The following is an 18074-nucleotide window of genomic DNA, read 5'->3' as shown; positions in this document are numbered from 1 at the left end:
CCTACCCACCCCCCATAAAATACACAGATTTCATTCAGCATACACAAGCAATGGGGCGTGTTCAAATTCATCTCACTGGGTGACTAGAGCCAGGAGAGGTTTGACCTGGGGGGCAGTCTGAGCACCTCAGGCCCAGTTATTGAGCAGACCAGGGCTGAAGAGAGCCTGCCATTCTGGGCCTTGCCACTGTGGTGCCAGCAGAAGAGATAGAATCAAATCGTGGTGAACTAGAGCTGCCTAGCCCTTTCATGTGGTCTAGAAGGTGACAGTGGGCTCCTGCATGGCTTCCAGTGAGATCCACAGTCCCATAGAAATCTGTGCCTCAGGGTTCCCATCTGCATAATGGGGATAAGAATCCTGCCCTAAAGATGTCACAGGGCCATTAATGAGACTTCAAATAGAAATGATTTGTCTAAAGTGCTTTGTCAAAGGTAAAGTGCCATACAAATTTAAGGGAATTCAATTGATTGAATGTGATTGTGAGTGCCCCAGGGATATAAGTGGACTGGCTCATGGGTCCAAGGACCAAGGAAGCAGCCAAACTCCTAGGCTGTGCCTGAGGTAGGCACCACTCAACGGTGGGTAAGGCCCACTGCAAGACAAAGTTCTCTTGTTTCTTGGTCCCCAGAAGTCACCAAGGCCTAGCACCTGGATCAGGGCTTGGAAAGTCACTGGGGATGTTACAGAAAGAGTCACAGGGGTCAGAGGAGGAGGAAGGAGGTGGCATAAGAAGCAGGGGTAATTACTATTATCACACACGAGAATAGATACCCACTGGATGCAGGGCATTGAATTGTAGTGCAGATGGATGCGGGGGGGAGAGGAAGATGTCACAGCAGCAGAGGGAGGGATACTTTCCCAAACAGGCCCACTTGCTGGCTCCCCTCCTCCTAACAAGACAATGCCAGTGCTATCTATCTTCAGGGGAAGAGAGGGTAGGGAGAAAGAAATAAGAATATTCTGATCTAACTTAAGGATGGGGACCTCCTCCTGTTGTACTGTGTCCTGTGCACTCTTGAGACTGAATCCAAGCTGGGCCCATTAGCACCACAAAGGCAATAATGGGTTTCTGGCAAAAGGCAGTCTTCTCAGCATGGCTGGAGACAGCTAATCTCTCACATGGGGGCATGGTTTTCAGGAGCTGATCACTGAAAGCCTATATTTTAAGACTGAGCATCATAAATGCTCCTTGAAGAATGAATAGGTGAGCTGTTATTTGAAAGGGGCTGCTGAGGAGACTGAGTAAAGGTGCTGGTGAGGAGGTCAGCAAAGACCAACTCTGCAGGCTGCCATTTGGGGAAGAGGGATGGAAAGACACTCTCTTGGTACTCCTGCTGCTGCTGCTGTCCCCCAACTCCCTTAGCATGGGGCTGGGAACCTCCTGGGGAACTGGGGAGGCTGCCCCACAGTGTACCAACTGGCACCTACAGATTAAGGCAAACAAGCCAGTACAGCACATTGAAGAAGAAGAAAGTGACCGGGAAAACAACTCGAGAGTAGTTATCCAGGCGGTAGATGTGGATGCACAGGCGACCTCGCTGCCAGGTACTGCCCTCACAATCAGGCACCATGCAAAAATACTTCTTGAAACCCTTGCAGCACTCATAGCAGGCCAGCTTGGAGTACAGGCTACGGGGACGCTGGGGGCTACCTGGGCTGGGGGATCGCCGGATAGAGCAAGATGGGCGTTCCTCTCCATCACTTCCCTCAGAGGTGACGATCTCACACACAAACACCTCCTGCTGCTGACGGGCACGGGCACGGGCACGGGTACGGGCATAAGCACGGCTACCAATTGGAGGCTGAAATCGAAAAGGGAAGAAGAATGGAAGTCAAAGGAAGGTGAGTCAAGGCAAAGAGTGGCCCCAGGATTTTCTGGAAACTGTCCTTGACACACAGTCTCTTGCCCCCAAGACTCCCACCATCAGGACATCCCACCATCAGGAATTTGATTTCCCCACAGACCAAGGCAATTCCCCAACACTTGAGAAGTTGGCCATCCATGTGTTGCAACCCTCGTGCCCTCGCTTGCTAGGCCTCCACACTCCAAAGCCTTGCCACCACTCCCATACCCAGGTCATACATGGCGGAGTTTCGGAGAAGAATGGGCTTTCGTCTGGTTGTAGGTCAGAAAGTTGAGCACAGCAAACTCCAACAGAGCACAGAAGCAGAAGACGAAGCAGATAGCAATGTAGAAATCCAAGGCTGTGATATAGGAGACACGCGGGAAATTCTTACGAGAAAAGGTGCCCAAGGTAGTCATGGTAAGGACAGAGGTAATCCCTGCAAAAGCAAGGTGTGAAAGTGGGCTGATCTCCTGAGCCACATATTAACTGCTCACAGGACTCCACGAGAGGGCAATTCTTTGCCCTGGTCAACTTAACTCACAGCCATAAGCTCATGTTTATGCCCACTTGCCCTCTTACCTAGAGAGGTCCTGGCTGGAGCAGACTCCTTCTTGATCCAAAAGGAAACCCAGGAGAGCATCGTGGTCACAGAAGAAGGGACATAGTTTTGAAAGGCAACAAAACCAAACCGCCTGCTCACATTGAAGAAAAACGTCATGACCACGAAGTCACCTAGAAAATATAAACACCATCACTTTATTACAGCACTGATGTCATGTACAGCAGGACCTACACATTAAGGGTCCCTTTGTGGAACTCATGGGATTCTCTGCCACAGTCCTAAACTTAGAGGCACACTGTCTTAGTACAACACATACAGGACCAGAAGAAGCTCAGAGGGGAGACTCACTGCAAGCTCCATGGGCAGCTTAAGGCTAAGCTAAAACCAGAATCTTAATTACTCCTTTCTCAGTTCACTGTTCCACTCTCCAAAAGTCTCTTTCTAGGGTGGCAGGAGAGTGAGGCAAAAGTGAAAAAAAAACCAAAACAGTTAGCCCTCTTGATATCAGGATTACAGAGCTGATGTCTACACCGCTAACTGACACACTGAGGTACTATGCATGGTCTGAAGTGTCACAGCATCCTTCAACTGCTGACCCTCACAGCATGTCCTGTCAGGAAATGAGCCAAGGGTGGTGTGTACTGTGGTGGAGGAACCATTAGTATTAGCTTTCTTTCTACATATTCACAGCTCCACTGGTGGCCAAAAGCATACTCTTTCCTGCCTCCCAAACTTCTGGTGGCTCCCTACTACACTCTGTAATCTGACACTCAAGGCCCAAAGTGACTTGGATCCAACACCATACACATAGCCCTTACCCAAAGCTAATCCTAATCCTATCTGCTCTTAGATTCCCTGAGATAACCTACATTTTGATGTCAATATTCAAACAATAGACTTCCTGTTCTTAGTCAATCACCCTTAACCTAAATGGAGTTCCTCAGGAAAATAGAAGAATCAGCTGAAAGTGAAAATTTCAGTCAGCCCTCTTGATATTAGGTCTGTGGAATATACATCCACGTGGCAGACTGAGGTATTCACATTCACTTGGGCATTGTGTCCCCCCTCTTATTCTCATCCTAGACAGCAATGGCTCCTATGAACCTGATGACAACCTCTTCGTCCAGCTGGTATATTCAGTTGTACCCTTTCTGGTAACTTATGCTCTGACACATCTTACTCAAACACCCTGCATGCTATCATAAGTCCATGCCTTGTTTGGCTTTTCTTAGCTCAGGGCATCACTTTTAATTGTTAACATCACATTAGATTTTAAATAGCATGAACCTTGGCTTTTTTGTGAAGTCAAGTTCCAAACTCCCACCTCAGTGGTACTAGAGAATTCCTTCGCCTTGAATTATGTGGGCTTTTAAGTTTCTTCCAGGCAGGGCTCAAATGGGATCTGTAGCTTATCCCCTAACTATCCAAGACTAGATCAGCCCTGAAACCAGTGCTACTCATTACTCTTGATGCTGCTGGGCAACAGCCCTGGAAAGCAGCTGTTCTTGGAAGGCAATCACCTGCCCAGCAAGTTTGTGTGAGCTGAAGCCTTTCCTGCTTGTCTTGGAAACAATAACACTCAAGGAGCAAAACTTCTCAGATACTTCTAGAAAAAGGCAAAGAAGCAACTTGGGGTCAGTGGGGAACCTGTTTGTAGATTAGTAGCTTTGGGGCTAGATCTCCTCCATTACTACAGAAAGAACCACTCTCATGCTTGCCTACTGGCCAGAATGTGTTGATCAAATTCCTAGTTCTGTTGTCCCGGGGTCCTGAATACAATTTAAGACATCTCTAACTAGTTCTAACTCCCCTATCCACTGCAAAACTGCTGAGTTCTTATATGCTTGTTGCGAGAAGATTTATTATACTACTGGATTTCTCTATTTTAATTTTATTTATTCTGGCCAAAGCAACACCTTCTCCACTTGTCAAGAGATGGAAACTTGTCTTTGAAGGCAAACAGAAGAATACTAACATACACATTCTTCTTTCTAAAGAGTGGAGAAACATGGGTTAGGGAAGAAAGATGCCTGGGGCTATGGAGCTAAAGCAAAAATATATATATATATTAAAGATGCTCTCTGCTCTTACTCTCATGTGCTTTTCCCAGACCATGGCTGGTCACTGCATTGTCAGAAGGACACAGTTAAAAAGAGTGTGGTCAGAGGATGGGGGCTAGAAGGACAAGTTGCCCCAGTGCTTTGAAAAACAAGGGAGAAAAAGGAACTAGGACTGTGTAGACTACAATGGAATATAATCCAGGGCTGGGATGATAATACTGGTCCTTTGAGAAGAAATACTTGACTTAATGTAAATCAGATAAATATAGGGGAAAAGAACCAAGTCCCATGGGTAGAAGTTCCAGAAACTCCATTTTCAGATAAATGTGGAGAGTTTTCTGATGGGCAGAACTTTCCAGAGAGTAAAAAATCCTCCTTGCAAGATAATGAACTACTGATCATTGCAAAATTCCATCAATCACAGGCTCAAAAGCCACCAATGAAGGACGATTCACTCACTGAGGCCAAGCTTGTATTTTCTAAGATTCTCTGTTTCAAGACCCAAGGTGTCCAGAGTAGAAGGCTACCACTGCATTCTAAACCTTTAGGAGATGAACAGATAAGTCCTCTCCAGCTGGAGAGAATTGCCTCAAGGTCCAACTGGAAAAGTGTAAGAGAAGTCTCAAAGATAACTCTGACACTCGGGAAACCATGACTCAAGGTCAACTGGTTTCCAGCATAAGAAAACAAAGACCTCCTCCTCTCTCCCCAAGAAGAGCTCATGCTTACCTATTATCATCGATTCAGTGGTGATGCTGGCTCTGGGGCTTTGTAGTCACTAGGGCACCATTTTGAAACAATATGCAACCATCTACTAAACGGAACCACTAGTGACTTGAAAGCCCCTGGGCCTTGTCTCCTCTGCCACTTTGGATGATGGATCTCCACCTACCTGGAGAAACTGAGGTGCAGAAAGCTAAGAGGCAGGCCCATGGTTAGCTAGCAGAAAAGCAAGGATCAAGTAAAAGATAGTGAAATTGCTTCCTCAGAGGCCCTTGGGAAAGAGGAAATCATTTGTAAAGCAGCCCTTGGCCCCTGCTTAGTAGTGTGTAAGTAAAGCTCTAGCCAAGTGAGCATGAGCTGTCTGTCCCTCACCCAGTGACCAACTCAAGTGAAGCAAAAGCAGATTTTCTGCTGAGCCACATGGAAGCAAAGCAAGATGCTTCCCATTGGCAAATGGCTGCTTGGGTAACTCTGTCCATCCACGTTCTGGAAACGGTGAGGGCAGTGCCTTCACTGCCCTGAACTTGGTCAGTACATGTGAAGAGAATTTCCAGGGCTGCTCTGGGAGCTACCCTGGGAAGGTTCCTTGGCTCCTCATTCAGATCACCTAGGAACACAAGCAAAGACGCTCACACCTAATTGGGAACTAAAAGTTAAGATACCCTGGACCCTCCCCTTTCATCCTTGTTAGAGACAAGACCAGAAAACCAGTGGTCACCATGTCTATGTTGAATCCACTGGGAAGCATTTGACAGTAATCAGTGCTTTTTAGAACTGCTCCTTTGAGAAAAATGTTGAACCAGCAACCATTGTAGTTGCTGGGACTTCTTCCAGATGACCCTAGCCCTCACTATATGCCATATGGCTCTAGCCTCCACCTCCCATTAGGATGAATCTTGCTTCCCATTCAACCACCTTGGGTTGGTTCTAGGTATGAAAAACTCACATGAGTGCCATTCCCCAAAGTCATCCAAGTAAGTCAGTGTTGTAACAAAGTCCTTGAATCTGAATGGTCTACATGAGAAAGTTACTTGCAAATTATGATAGCCACAAAATTTTGTCTACTTACCTAACTCCTCCGGGGCTTGGCAAAGCACTTACTTCTTTGCAGATGAGACTGAGACATAGTTACAAAGTCTCAGTTTCCTCTGCAAACAGTTGTAAGTGCTTAGCATTTACAAGACAGGTGCCATGTCCTACACAATATTTCCATGGGATCACTGTTGAGCATTTGCACAGATGGTCACCTCCAGTCATCCCTGCCACCTTCCCGGGCCTCTGCCTAGCCCTGGCTCCCATGGCACTCTTACCAGCAGGGGTTGAGATGATTTCAGTTTTGTTGCTCACTCCCGTAAAATCGAACTGGAACAGCTTCCAGGAGTTCTTCTCATTGATTTCAAGCTTGAAATTCTCCCACTTGTAGATCATCTCATTCTCCGTGTAGGAAACTGGAAAGCAACACAGGAAGGAGTGTCATGTGAGACAGGGAAGCCCAGTGGAGGTCCCCACCAGCATGGAATAAGCCTGAGTAATGCTTTGGAGACCTGACTCTGGCCTCACCAGCTGGGGGACCTTGCCTCTCTTACCTGGTTGTTGAAATCCATTCAATAAATGCATTTACTGAGCATTCCTTAGTGCCAGGCCCTGGGCTGGAAATAGAGATGGGTAAGGCATGAACATGCCCTCAAACATTCACATTTTATTGAGAAAGATAGCGAATATACAGCTATGACTTTTGGAGTTGCTCTGAACTACATCTACTCATGGAACAATGGGAAAACGAAGTAGGGAAGAATCACTCAGAAAAGACTTCATAGAGTAGGTGACATTCCCATTAAGTCTTGAAAGTCAAGTAAACATTTTCCATAGGTATAAGGTTGACTGGGTGAGAGGCAGTACAGAAAAGTGAAATGGCTTGGTTCTTGGGGAAATGGCAAAATTTCATGATGACTAGCTCACAGAGGATGAGTTGTACAGGAGTAAGCAGCAGGGGCCAGCTCATGAAGGGTCTTAAGTGTCATTTTAAGGAACTGAGAACTGATCCATGAGAGGTAAGGAAGGATTTGAAATGAAGAAGTGACCAGGTCTAGATGATGCTTTAGCTAGGTCACTCGGTTCTTGTATAAGGATAGCATGTTGGCAAGTTGGCCAGTTCTGGGAGGCCAGTGCAGTCATCTAGGCACAATAAAATGAATGAAGGCAGCAGTCAAAGCCATGACAGTCAGAATGCAGAGAAATAGATGGGATCAATAGAGACCAACAGGATGTGTGGACTGACTAGATGTGGGAGTTTACGGAGAGGGAAGCATCAAAGCTCTTAGCTTGGACAAGTAGGTAGGTGATGATGCCCTTCAATAAAGCTGATGGGAACACAGAAGCAGCACATTTGTTTTGGAGGTAGGGGTTGGAAGGGGACAATAAATTCAGTTTGGGACATGTCCAATTTCAAAGTGAAGAGGTTACAAATGTCCAAGAGGAGGATGACAAAGTCCTAAGCCATGGAGAGGAGCAAGCATACTTCAGATACACTTCAGAAGCAGGTGACTAATTTAAGGTGGGTGCAAAGGAATGGGGAGGAACTCAACATGAAGCCCAGGTAGAGCAACACAGAACTGTTGGCAGGAAAGGAGATGAAGGTGGGGAATGGAGGATGGAGGCCTGGCACAACTTTGGCACCATCTTATGAGAAAAGCAGAGGCTGGAAAATGTAAAAGGCAAAGAGGAGAAAAAGAAGGGGCCCAGCATGTCTCTGGATCCCCGAAACCTAAGAAGGTACTCACAGCTAGAGAAAGACAGAGGGCAAGAGTGAGAATCCATTGGAAATTTGAGCATGTGGAGTGAACATCCCGCATCAATGGTCATCCTGGAAGGGAGAAAGGAGCCTCATTAGGCTAGCTCTGAGCACATAGGTATTCACCCATCCTTGATGTGGGAACAACCACCAATGAATGGTAACAGTAGAGTTTAAGAAAAAAAGCTTGAAGGAGAAACAAAAAGAGAGAAAGAACAGCTTGGAAGTATCTGAATACTTTGGGCTCCATCATCAGAGAAATGTATAGCTCAATTTGGATGGACTTTTGTTTCTTGACCAGTCCAGTTTCCAAAACCTCTCCCAATCTCCACCACCTCCTCACCCCCACATCAATGGCACCACCTTCTCCTGCCAGACACTCCAGTATCTAGGCTGGTCTCAGGTACCTTTCCAACCGTTGTGTTGCTGCTCCGCCTGGACAATTCCACCACCGTGGACGTGTCTTTACATCCAGTGCCCACTTGGGATGGAATTGTCCACGCAGTGCAGTCATACCGGCATATTCTAGTCGAGGGAGCTGTGGACTGGGATCCAAGTAACTGGGTACCAGTCCCGGCTTTGCCACAAACTGTGTGGCTTTAAGAAAGATCTTCTAGTTTGAGGCCTCCATGTTTGTATTTGAAGTGGTTGAGCCCATGCTGGAGGAAATCTAGACAGGCCCTGAGGAATATAATTCAGGATGAGATCTCTGTCCATGAATCCTTGGCTAAAGTTCCCAGAAGGGCATGAAAGTCCTAGGAGACAAGACACCAAAGGTTTGACATACCTAATGGTGTACAACACCTTGCCATCTTTATGGATGCGAACCATCTGGTTAGGCATGGTGATCACATGCTCCTGGGTCCTCTTAGAATTCCTAAAAAAGGTGTCCGGGATCCACAACAGGCTCGCCACATTGCCATTCAGAACAAGGGTCTCAAAGGTATCATTGTAACGAAGGCGTTCATCATACCAGGTCTGGTAGAAGATGATGTCAATGGTATACTCCTGGTGGGAAGGACAGAAAACCATACACTCGGGCTAAGTAGACAAGACATTCATGTGCAAGTATATCATTCATCACTCCCTAACATGGAACCCTCAAGGCAATGTGACAGAATACATGGAACACTGAACCAAGAAACAGGACAGACAGGTGATAGTGGCTTAATTGCAGGCACTTGGGCTCACCACTTGGGGCTGTGGTGCTACTCTAGCCAGATCGACATGCTTTCAGCCCCCACATTTCCACAACAAATAAAAGATCCCAGCTCAAAATCACTTAAAATGTATAAGCACATACACCTTTGATTGTATATGGCAAAGTTTCCCCTTTCAGCTTTTATTTGGGGAGCACAGATGTTAATTAACCTCCATCCTACATTCCCCAGAATTATATTAAAATTGAAGTGCTTTGAGTCACAAGAGAAATTCTATCTAGTTTCATGTTTTTTAACAAGGAGAATCATTCTTTTTGCTTTGTTTAATTTTTCTTTTCAAACAAGTGCGAATAACCTCTGAATGTGTGTGTGCATGCATAGATATATCCACGATATGGTCTTCAGATAGTGTCTGTCTCATAAACTGACTATTAAACATCAAGAAGGATGTTTAATAGGGAAAAGCAGAAAAAGCTAGAATTTAGCACTGCTCGGCTGAAGGGTGACAAAACAGACTGCAATACAACTGCGAACAGCTTAAACAGCAAGTACCAGAACTGTGCCATAGCAGAACTGAAAGCTAGCCCACCTAATTGATTTTAGAGGCAGGGAAACTGAGGGTTAGAGAGATAGGGAGTTGTCCAAAGTCACACAGCTAATGGCAACATACTGGATCTCCTGCTTGGATTACCATTACCATGGCCTTGCCTTGCATGGCCTTCACTTGCACCAAAAGTCCCTTTGGGTATCAAAGTTCAACTTTCCTTTGCAGAAACCCCAAGTCTTTCCTCTGGGTAACCTTACATCAAACAATGACTAAATACCTAGCAAAATCCCAAATGCTAGAGACCAGTAGAGAACTCAAGGAAGAGATCGAGAAAACCCTTGCTTGCCTTTGCTGTGCAGGATAAAAGGTGATGGAAATAGCTGCTAAATTGCCAGGGACCACATACAGAAAGGTAGACTGAGACAGTTTCCCACAGTAGGCCAGAGAAGCAGGCAGAAAAGAACTAGTACAGCCTGGCCACCATTCGAGTGGGAGTTTCTGATACCTCTACCACACCCCATCTGCCCTCACAAATGGCCTTCAAAGTGTTTCCACACCCATGCAGTGCCCACCATCTGCTATAAAGTGCTTCAAATGAACACTTAATTCCTATTTAACAAGATACCAGTTGTAAGTTCTTTACACATAACCAATAACTAATGGTTCACAGTTCAATTTTTCCAGTTTGACAAAATAGCTTGGGATGTACATCTCTTTTAGCTCAGCTCAAACTACAAGTTCCATGTTTAGGAACCGGCTTGGTTAGAATCACCTATAGTAATTACTGCAGTGAGAATACAGCATTAGTAACTGGTGATGCTGTGACAGGCAGTTGTTTCAAGACTGGTCAGTACCAGTAAGCTCAGACGTGTTTCCAAAAGTTTAGCCAGGAGAATGGCAGACATAGTTAATTAAAATCCACATGCAATAGGCTCAGGTTTCCTTCCTTGAGGACAAGGTCTGTACTCTATACATTTCATTTACTGGAAGGGGTTGAAATTCTTCTCGAACAACTCCACTGAGTGTGCAACTGACAGTGGGACTCACACCTTGCTGAGACTCAGCTGCCTCACTCCTTGAATCAGGATCCCTAATAGCAGCATCTTTGGTTGCCACACAGGCTTGTCATGATGAGTATGGAGACAATTTATGCTCAGAGCATTGGCAAGTTCTATGACTGGGTGGCAGAGACATGTGCTCTCTTCCTCATAAGGTGCACCAGGGAAAGTAAGCTGCATAAGATCAGGCACCACCTACAGGAACTATATAGAAGCTGAAACTTCTCAGGGTTTGGAAGTTTCAAAAGCACCACCTCACTAGCCAAAGAAAATCAAGTTGTTGTCTCTATTTTGGATCAGTGCTGCATCAAGTTTGGTGACTTCTAGGTTATCAGACTGAATTCTTTGGGCTTGTCAGTATCAGACTTTCTGGTATCTCACTTGGGGCCATTGCTGGCCCCCAATGATCTTTACCTCTTGGTGCTTGTTCTCCCATGGAACCAAGTCCATTTGACTATGGGCTGAACCTACTGATTTGTTTCTAATGAACAGAATACAATTAGACATCCTTCCCAAAATTAGATTACAAAAAGCCGTGTCTTCTATCTTGAGCACCTTCTCTCACACTCTTTCTTGATCTGAAGGAAATAAAAGCTGCCATATTGCAAACAGCCTTGTGAAGAGGCCCACATGGCAAAGGACTGAGAAAGGACTCTGAACCACAGCCAGAGAGAACCGAATCCTGCCAACCACGAGAATCTTGGAAGTGGATCATCTCTCAGGTGAGCCTTCAGATAAGATCCCAGCCTCTGCTGACACCTGGATTTGCAGGCATGGGAGGACTCTGAAACAGAGAACTCAGCTAGACTATGTCTGGATTCCTGGAACACACAAGCTATGAGATGATGAATATTTGTTGTTTTAAAAACACTATGTTTTAGGGTAATTTGTTACCTAGTAATGCATAAGCATACTGTGCCTTAAAAATCAGGTAGCCAAACACAATATCACAGGGTGGGGGGAATCTTACTCTTCTACTCAGCCTGTGTAAATACCTTGATCTTCCACCAATGTTACCTTTGAGGGTTTATCAGCAAGACCCATGTCAAAGCTAAGACTCTAGACTCACCCAATCACATGGTGCTTTTTTGTGTGTCTCCCTTTAGCCAAGCTAAGACTGTGGCAACAACAGAGTTGGTTAAATCTGCAAATATAATTGACTTTTGCAGAGCATCCTTCACACCTCATTTGGTTAGCTATCATATACCGAGTACCTGGTATCAAGGAACCCATGGTGGAAAGAGAGTAAGGCAGACCTAGAAAAAATAACTAGCATGAAATGAACTAGGGAAGATAAAGCTAGATATAACTAGAAAGATATGAGTGCCCAGAGAGGAGTGTGGCATGTACAGGGAGCAATGAGTAGCTGTGGAAGTCAGGGAAGCTGCTATGAACGAGATGCCATCTGAGCTGATTCCCAAAGGGGAAGGCTTCTGACAAGCAAGGAGATAGAGCAATGGCATCTCAAAACAGGAAATGGCTTGAACAAAGGCTCAGTTCAGAGGTACAAGGTCTTCTGGGGATATGGATGTTTTAGTGTGATCAGAGCAAGTGGTCTCCAAAGAGGTGAAAAAGAATAGAGCCATGGACAGCCTAGCTTGCTAGACTATGGGTTTGAACTACACGATGGAAGTAGGGCCAGGACTGTAGGAGTCCTCTAACTCGGGAGACCAGTTTTGAGGATTGAGATAAGTGGATACCTTTGCATATTCTAGGTGGAAAATAATAAAAGCTAACTGAGGACTGTACTGATACAAGGATGCTACAAGTGGAAAGGGAGGGAGACAAGGAACTAGGACAAAACTAGAAAAACCATCATAGAAAAAGAGCTAGCAACTGTAGACTTAAGTCCATACAAACAATTAGCAGAAAAAAGAGCCATTCCACTGTGGTGTTTAAAGTTGCTTTATTATTTTCATTTTGAATGAAAGATTGAAGACACAGCCACAATTCTGAAGGTCCTCTTCAGGCAGCAAGGGACTCACCTTTTCCAGCAACATTCTCAAGTTAGTGATAGTTAAAATCCCACCCCTCTCACGCCCCCCCCCCACTCCTAAAACACCTTGGAGTTGTTACAGAAACAGAGCAGAAAGGACAAGTACATGTCAGGCCCCTTATCTCAGCCTGTGGCTCAGAATTACTGTAATCAAAGCTCAGTACTCACCATATCCACAATGGAAATAGGGCCAAGGCTGTTGACAGAGACCTCAACAGTGACCACAGTGGGCTTCTCTGTAAGGGAAGTGAAAGTAGTAGAGGGTAAGTGTCAAACAGGGGAATGGAGCAGAGGATGGGGTCGTCAGAAAGGAGGAAAGAGCACCAATCCTAGTTCCTTATTTGTTCTTTCATGGCAGGACCCAGCTGAGGCACTGTTACGAGTTGGACATACACCTTACAGATCAATCATCTACAGTACAGATCTCATTTCACAGTTACAAAACCTGAGGGTGAGAGAAGGGAAGAGGGTGACCCAAGGTCTGTGGCATTCCTTCGACCGCAGACATTTCTTACCTGCCAGGTCAGCAGCAGCTGTTCTTGCTACATGTGCAGTGCCCTCAGCTATACCCCAGGCCCCTTCTCCACTCCATGCCCACAGCCCTCCTTCCCTCCAGGAGGGGAAGAACTTTGTTCTGCTACTCACCACCAATGCCAGGGCGCAGTTTGTGGTCATAGTTACTCAGGATGGTGTTCAGGATACGAGAAGCTGCTGGCAGTTTGCTACCTGTGCGTCCAGTCCCAGTGGTAGTGCTTTTAGTGGTAGTGACAGTGGTAGTGGCAGCAGTGGGCTTTGTTTCTTCAGCGAGGAGCTTCCTTCCAACAGGCTGGGGCTGGGGCTGGGGCTGGGGCTGGGGGCCGTAGACAACATCATCCTTAGCGGAGGTTTCCTTCTCCAGTGCAGCCAGAGGTCCTCCGATCCTAGAATATGCAAACAAGAAATGAAGCTGTGCCCTCTGCTCTGGAAGAGCCCCAGCTGGTGCCTCTCGGGACAAAAGAAAACCAAAACATTTGCAATGCAAGGCTTAATTAGCGACTGGTTACAGCAAATTGTGAGGCACTCACAGATTATACTTGTTAATTTCTTTTAAATCTTGCTGCTCTTTGGGGACTTTCTATGCTATACCTCTTTTGTAATTCTTTATTTTATAAAAGTCAACAACAAAAACAAGACCCAGATTTACAAAGGCTATGTAAAATGAATGTGTGAGCTCTGGCCAATCAGCTGCTGTTACTAGTCTGGCTTCCCATCTGCCTGAGCAGCACCACCTGGGAGGAAGGGGCAGGCCAAGGGCCAGGGCCACTGAGGAATGCTTGCGAAAGCCAAAGAGCCTCTCCCAAAAAGGACTAGAAAATTGTGGGAATATTCTGCAGTCTTTATAAGACTCTGATACATCGAGGGCAGGGCTGGAGAAGGCAGGCAGCTCTTTGTGGCTAACACTGAGGAGATGCAGGAGTCCTTCACCCAGAGACTGTCATCCAGGAAATGGATGGCAACTGGAGTCCATTCTGAGTACCACAGCCAATACTAACAACAACAATAATAATATTTAAAGTTAAAAAGCTACCTGATAACGCAGGAAACTCCCTCACAGTGTCAGAGGTCAAGGCAATGCTGCTACCTTTGTTGGGAAGCAGTGACGAAGAAACACGAAGGGACTTCTCAGGTTGTGTCATTGACCTGGCTTTCTTTACACCACTGTGGTCATTCTCTGACAGCTGATCATTTAGGATTCAATCACTTTTCTGTATAAGGGTTCCAATTCAATAAATAGCATTTTATAAATAAAAGATGCCCCATGTGCTACTATATGGATCTTACTTGGATCCTAATTTTTAAAATCAAACTACAAAAAAAAAAACCTCGCAAAATCATTTCTGACAGAATAGGAGAGATTTGAACAGTGACTGGGCAGTTGAGGCATAAATAAATTTTTCTTAAATTTTTGGTGCAATAATGTTGTCGTTTTGTATTTGTGAAGTCTTTAACGACTAAAATAATTACATACAAAATGATACGATGTCTGAGATTTGTCCCACAATAATCTAAGCTGGAAATGGGTGGTGGGTAGCAGACAGAGAAAATAAGTGCCCGTTAGTTCATAAATGATGAGCTGGTGATGGATATGTGGGGATTCAGCCTAATATCTACTTTTATATATTGTTGAAAAATGTATAATTAAAAGCTTTTTAAAAGCCATCAGCCCAAATTAATGTGTGATGTTGGAAGGCAGGAGAGTGGTTTCCTTTGGGGAAGACATTTTATAGGGAGAGGTGGTTGGTGAGGGGTGAGGGTAGCTGCTAATGTTTTATTTCCTTAGCTAGGTGCTAGTTACATGAGCATATTTACTTTGTGAAAATCCACTGAGCTATTTACTCGTGATCTCAATGCTTTAATAACTGTATGTTACACTTTCAAAATTCTTTTTTAAAAAGCCATCAGGCAACTTGCTTCTTCAAATAAGGGGTAAACAGAGCAAGGGACTAGAGCGTAGCCCCCTGTATTGCAGACCAGGGGCTGTCATCTTGGGCAGCCAAATGCCCTTTTCTGCAGTATTTCAAGCTCTGAGGCTTGCTTAACTAGCATACAGATGTGCTAAAAGTGGGTGCCATTTCTCCTTTCTGAAGTGGTTAAAGCTCATTATGGGCTTAGGAAAAAGCACTTCCACTCTCAAATGCCATGTCCACAATATGCCTTCTTCCCTGGGGCTTTTCAAGTCTCATGGGCGCCTGGAGGCTCATCCCTTAGTCCTCTGAAGAGATAAGGACCAGCAGAGCAGGAGGGGAAGAGGGAAAATGGAAGCCCCACCATTTCTAGACTAGGTCTGCCAGGAAAACGGTATCAGATGAGGCTGGAGGTTGCTCTGACCCTAAAATTCAATTTTGCCTCACCCTGGGCTCTTTGAGGTTAAGGAACTCCTGTTGATACATACCTTTCTCCAGACAGCCATGAAGCTCACTTTTTGGGGGCTAGAAAGAATAAAAACTTTAAAAAAACACTCATAAAATGGGCTACTGGAATTTTCCATGGACGCTGTTCAGGTATCCATATTCTTCCAGATGTGATCATCTATGATAGGGCTGCACCTCTGCACTACCCCTTCTCCCCCCCACAATCCAGCTGGTGGGCGGGTGGGTGGGGGAATGTGAAGAAAGGCTCTGGTTTATTTTTCAAATTAGCCCTGCTTTTCACTTCATAGATGGAGAAACTGAGGCCCAGATGAAGGAAAGGCTTTCTCCAAAATACGCAACTGTTTTGAGGCTGAGCCTGGACCAGAGCGAGGCTTCCTGATTCAATATGGCCCAGCACACTCCACTGTCACCCCCTCTCTTTCCTGACATCACAGGTTGCCATGCTGACAGTCTCTGAACGTCAGTAACTGCAGCCCTCCCCTCCCTGGCTGTAAGGGATGTTTTTCTCTCATCCTTCTCCCTCCTCCTATCTCCCACCCCCACCCCAGCCATCTTTTGCCCCAGCCAGTCACCATGTCTGCTCTTTCAACTAGTCCAAATCCCATCTGGAGGGATGTGGATGACTGGAAATTCCTAAGACGCAATCAGAAACAATTACCAAGCCCCTGTTGAGGCTAGCCCCACCCTAGGGCACCAGTGAGCCAGTAGGGAGCCACACAGTCCCTCCCCCAAGAAGCTAATGCAACCTGGAGTGGGGAGAGAAGCCATCCCGCTCCTCCCCCAAACAGATAAACAACACACAAGAGCAGTGCAATAGAGAGTTCTAGAAAGCTCCACAGATCTGGAAACGTAGTAACTTGTGAGGGTTCACACCCAGCAGGAAACCGTCTCTAAATAAATAAATAAATAAATAAATAAATAAAGCACTCATCTTCCACCCTAAAAAGCCAGAAATCCTGGGGGCAACCTTCCGAGCAAAGTCCCAGGGCCAGGAGAGGGGGCGAGGGAAGCTGGCTGCTCTGAGGAAACCTGAAAAGGGGAGGGGGACAGAAATCCAGGACCCATGCCACAGACTTCAGAAGGGAAAAACATTCCTGGCCCCTGGTTCCCATTTGCCCGAGACCCAGCAGGGTGCCTAGGGGTGAGGAAGGATTGAGGGGGAGGGTTGCTGGCAGTGGCAGCTGAGAGTGGAGGATGGCTGGGGCAGGAACCTTAGTCTAAATCAAGGCTCGTGCCTGGGACTGGCACCAAGAGGAGCGACGACGGGATGGGAAGCAAGTAAAGTCGGAGTTGCCTGGCATCGTGCCTGGTACTCAGTAGGCGCTCCGAAAAAAATTGCTCAAGAGAACAGACTAGGCAACACGCAAACATTTTCGACGACGCAGTTTTGCTCCCCAGCCCACGAACCACCTCCCCAAAGTGGCCACCCCGAGCCCCTGCTGCGGAGCCTGCTCGGGAGGATTCCGGGGGCCCCTTTCCCCTCTCCCTGCGCCACACTCCGCGAGGCCCCAGTGCGCTGGCTCTCTGGTCGCCACAGTGCCTTGGCGGGGCCTGGCGGGAGTCCGCGACGCGAGTGGCCAGAGGACAGGCGTCCAGCCTTCCTTCCCGGGCTCCCCATCAGCGGCCTGGGACGCCCAGCCTAGAGGGAGCGGGGTGGCGGCTGGCGTGCTTCGAGGGGACGCAGCACTGGGCCAGCCTGCTCGAGGGCCCGGGGCAAGACGAAGGCAGGGCTCAAGGATCGCGGGGCTGCGGGGGGTCGTGGGAGCAGCCTGGGCACGGAGGGCTCTGGGGTCCCGGTGATGGAGACTCACCTCGACTGCAGGATCATGAAGACGTTGAGGAGGGTCAGGAGAACTTTGGGCAACATCGCGGCGGAGACCGGCGCGACCACCTGTGCGGAGGTCGCGGCGCAGGTCTGGCCGCACGGAGCGCGCTGTGGAGGGTTTTGCTGCGCTCCAACTTTCACTCCTCCCACTCGCCCCGCCCCACCCCGCGCTCCCCACCCTGGGCCCGCCCCCGAGCCCCGATGGAAATCTCCGACGACGTGATCGCTGCGGCAGTGGGGAGCGGGGGGAGGCTGGGGCGGGCGCGGGGGGAGAGGAGGAGGGAGCCCGGTCGCCAAGGCCCCCCACCGCCACCACTGCGGCGCTGCCAGCCAGTCAGGGGCGGGGGCGCTGGAGGGGGGCTGGAGGAGGGAGGAGGAAGCGAGCCCGCAGCGCGCGGGCCAGGCGGGGAACCGGCGGGGGAACAGGCGGCCAGCTGCTGTGGCTGGGAGCGCGGCCACAGGCTGGGCCAGGCGGGGGCACGCTAAAGGGCCGGGTGAGCTTTTGCCTAGGCTGCGATCCCTTCCAGCCCGCTGGCGCACCGCAGGCTGGAAACTGTGCTCTCTACCCCTTGGCTTCTTTCCCACAACCTGTT

The 18074-nt window shown here is 47.4% G+C and overlaps 1 protein-coding gene across 2 annotated transcripts; it reads right to left on the bottom strand.

The window, feature by feature from the left end:
* Window positions 1-19: 19 nt before the first annotated feature.
* Gabre (gamma-aminobutyric acid type A receptor subunit epsilon) lies at window positions 20-17611 on the bottom strand. Of its 2 annotated transcripts, none has more exons than XM_074062625.1 (9): window positions 17468-17611; window positions 13390-13664; window positions 12913-12980; window positions 8771-8991; window positions 7973-8055; window positions 6503-6640; window positions 2427-2579; window positions 2084-2283; window positions 20-1802 (listed from the first exon to the last, which is right to left on the bottom strand). In XM_074062625.1, exons 1-9 carry the CDS (start codon window positions 17521-17523, stop codon window positions 1425-1427), a joined length of 1572 nt encoding a protein of 523 aa, XP_073918726.1. In that variant the 5' UTR covers window positions 17524-17611; the 3' UTR covers window positions 20-1424. The 2 variants fall into 2 exon arrangements, with proteins under 2 accessions (XP_073918726.1, XP_073918727.1); XM_074062626.1 differs by having other exon boundaries at window positions 2084-2205.
* Window positions 17612-18074: the final 463 nt, after the last annotated feature.

Source organism: Castor canadensis, chromosome X, assembly GCF_047511655.1.
Source record: "Castor canadensis chromosome X, mCasCan1.hap1v2, whole genome shotgun sequence".
Lineage (NCBI taxonomy): Eukaryota > Metazoa > Chordata > Mammalia > Rodentia > Castoridae > Castor > Castor canadensis.
Note: the sequence above shows the minus strand (reverse complement) of the source record. Positions and strands in the feature narration are given on the sequence as shown.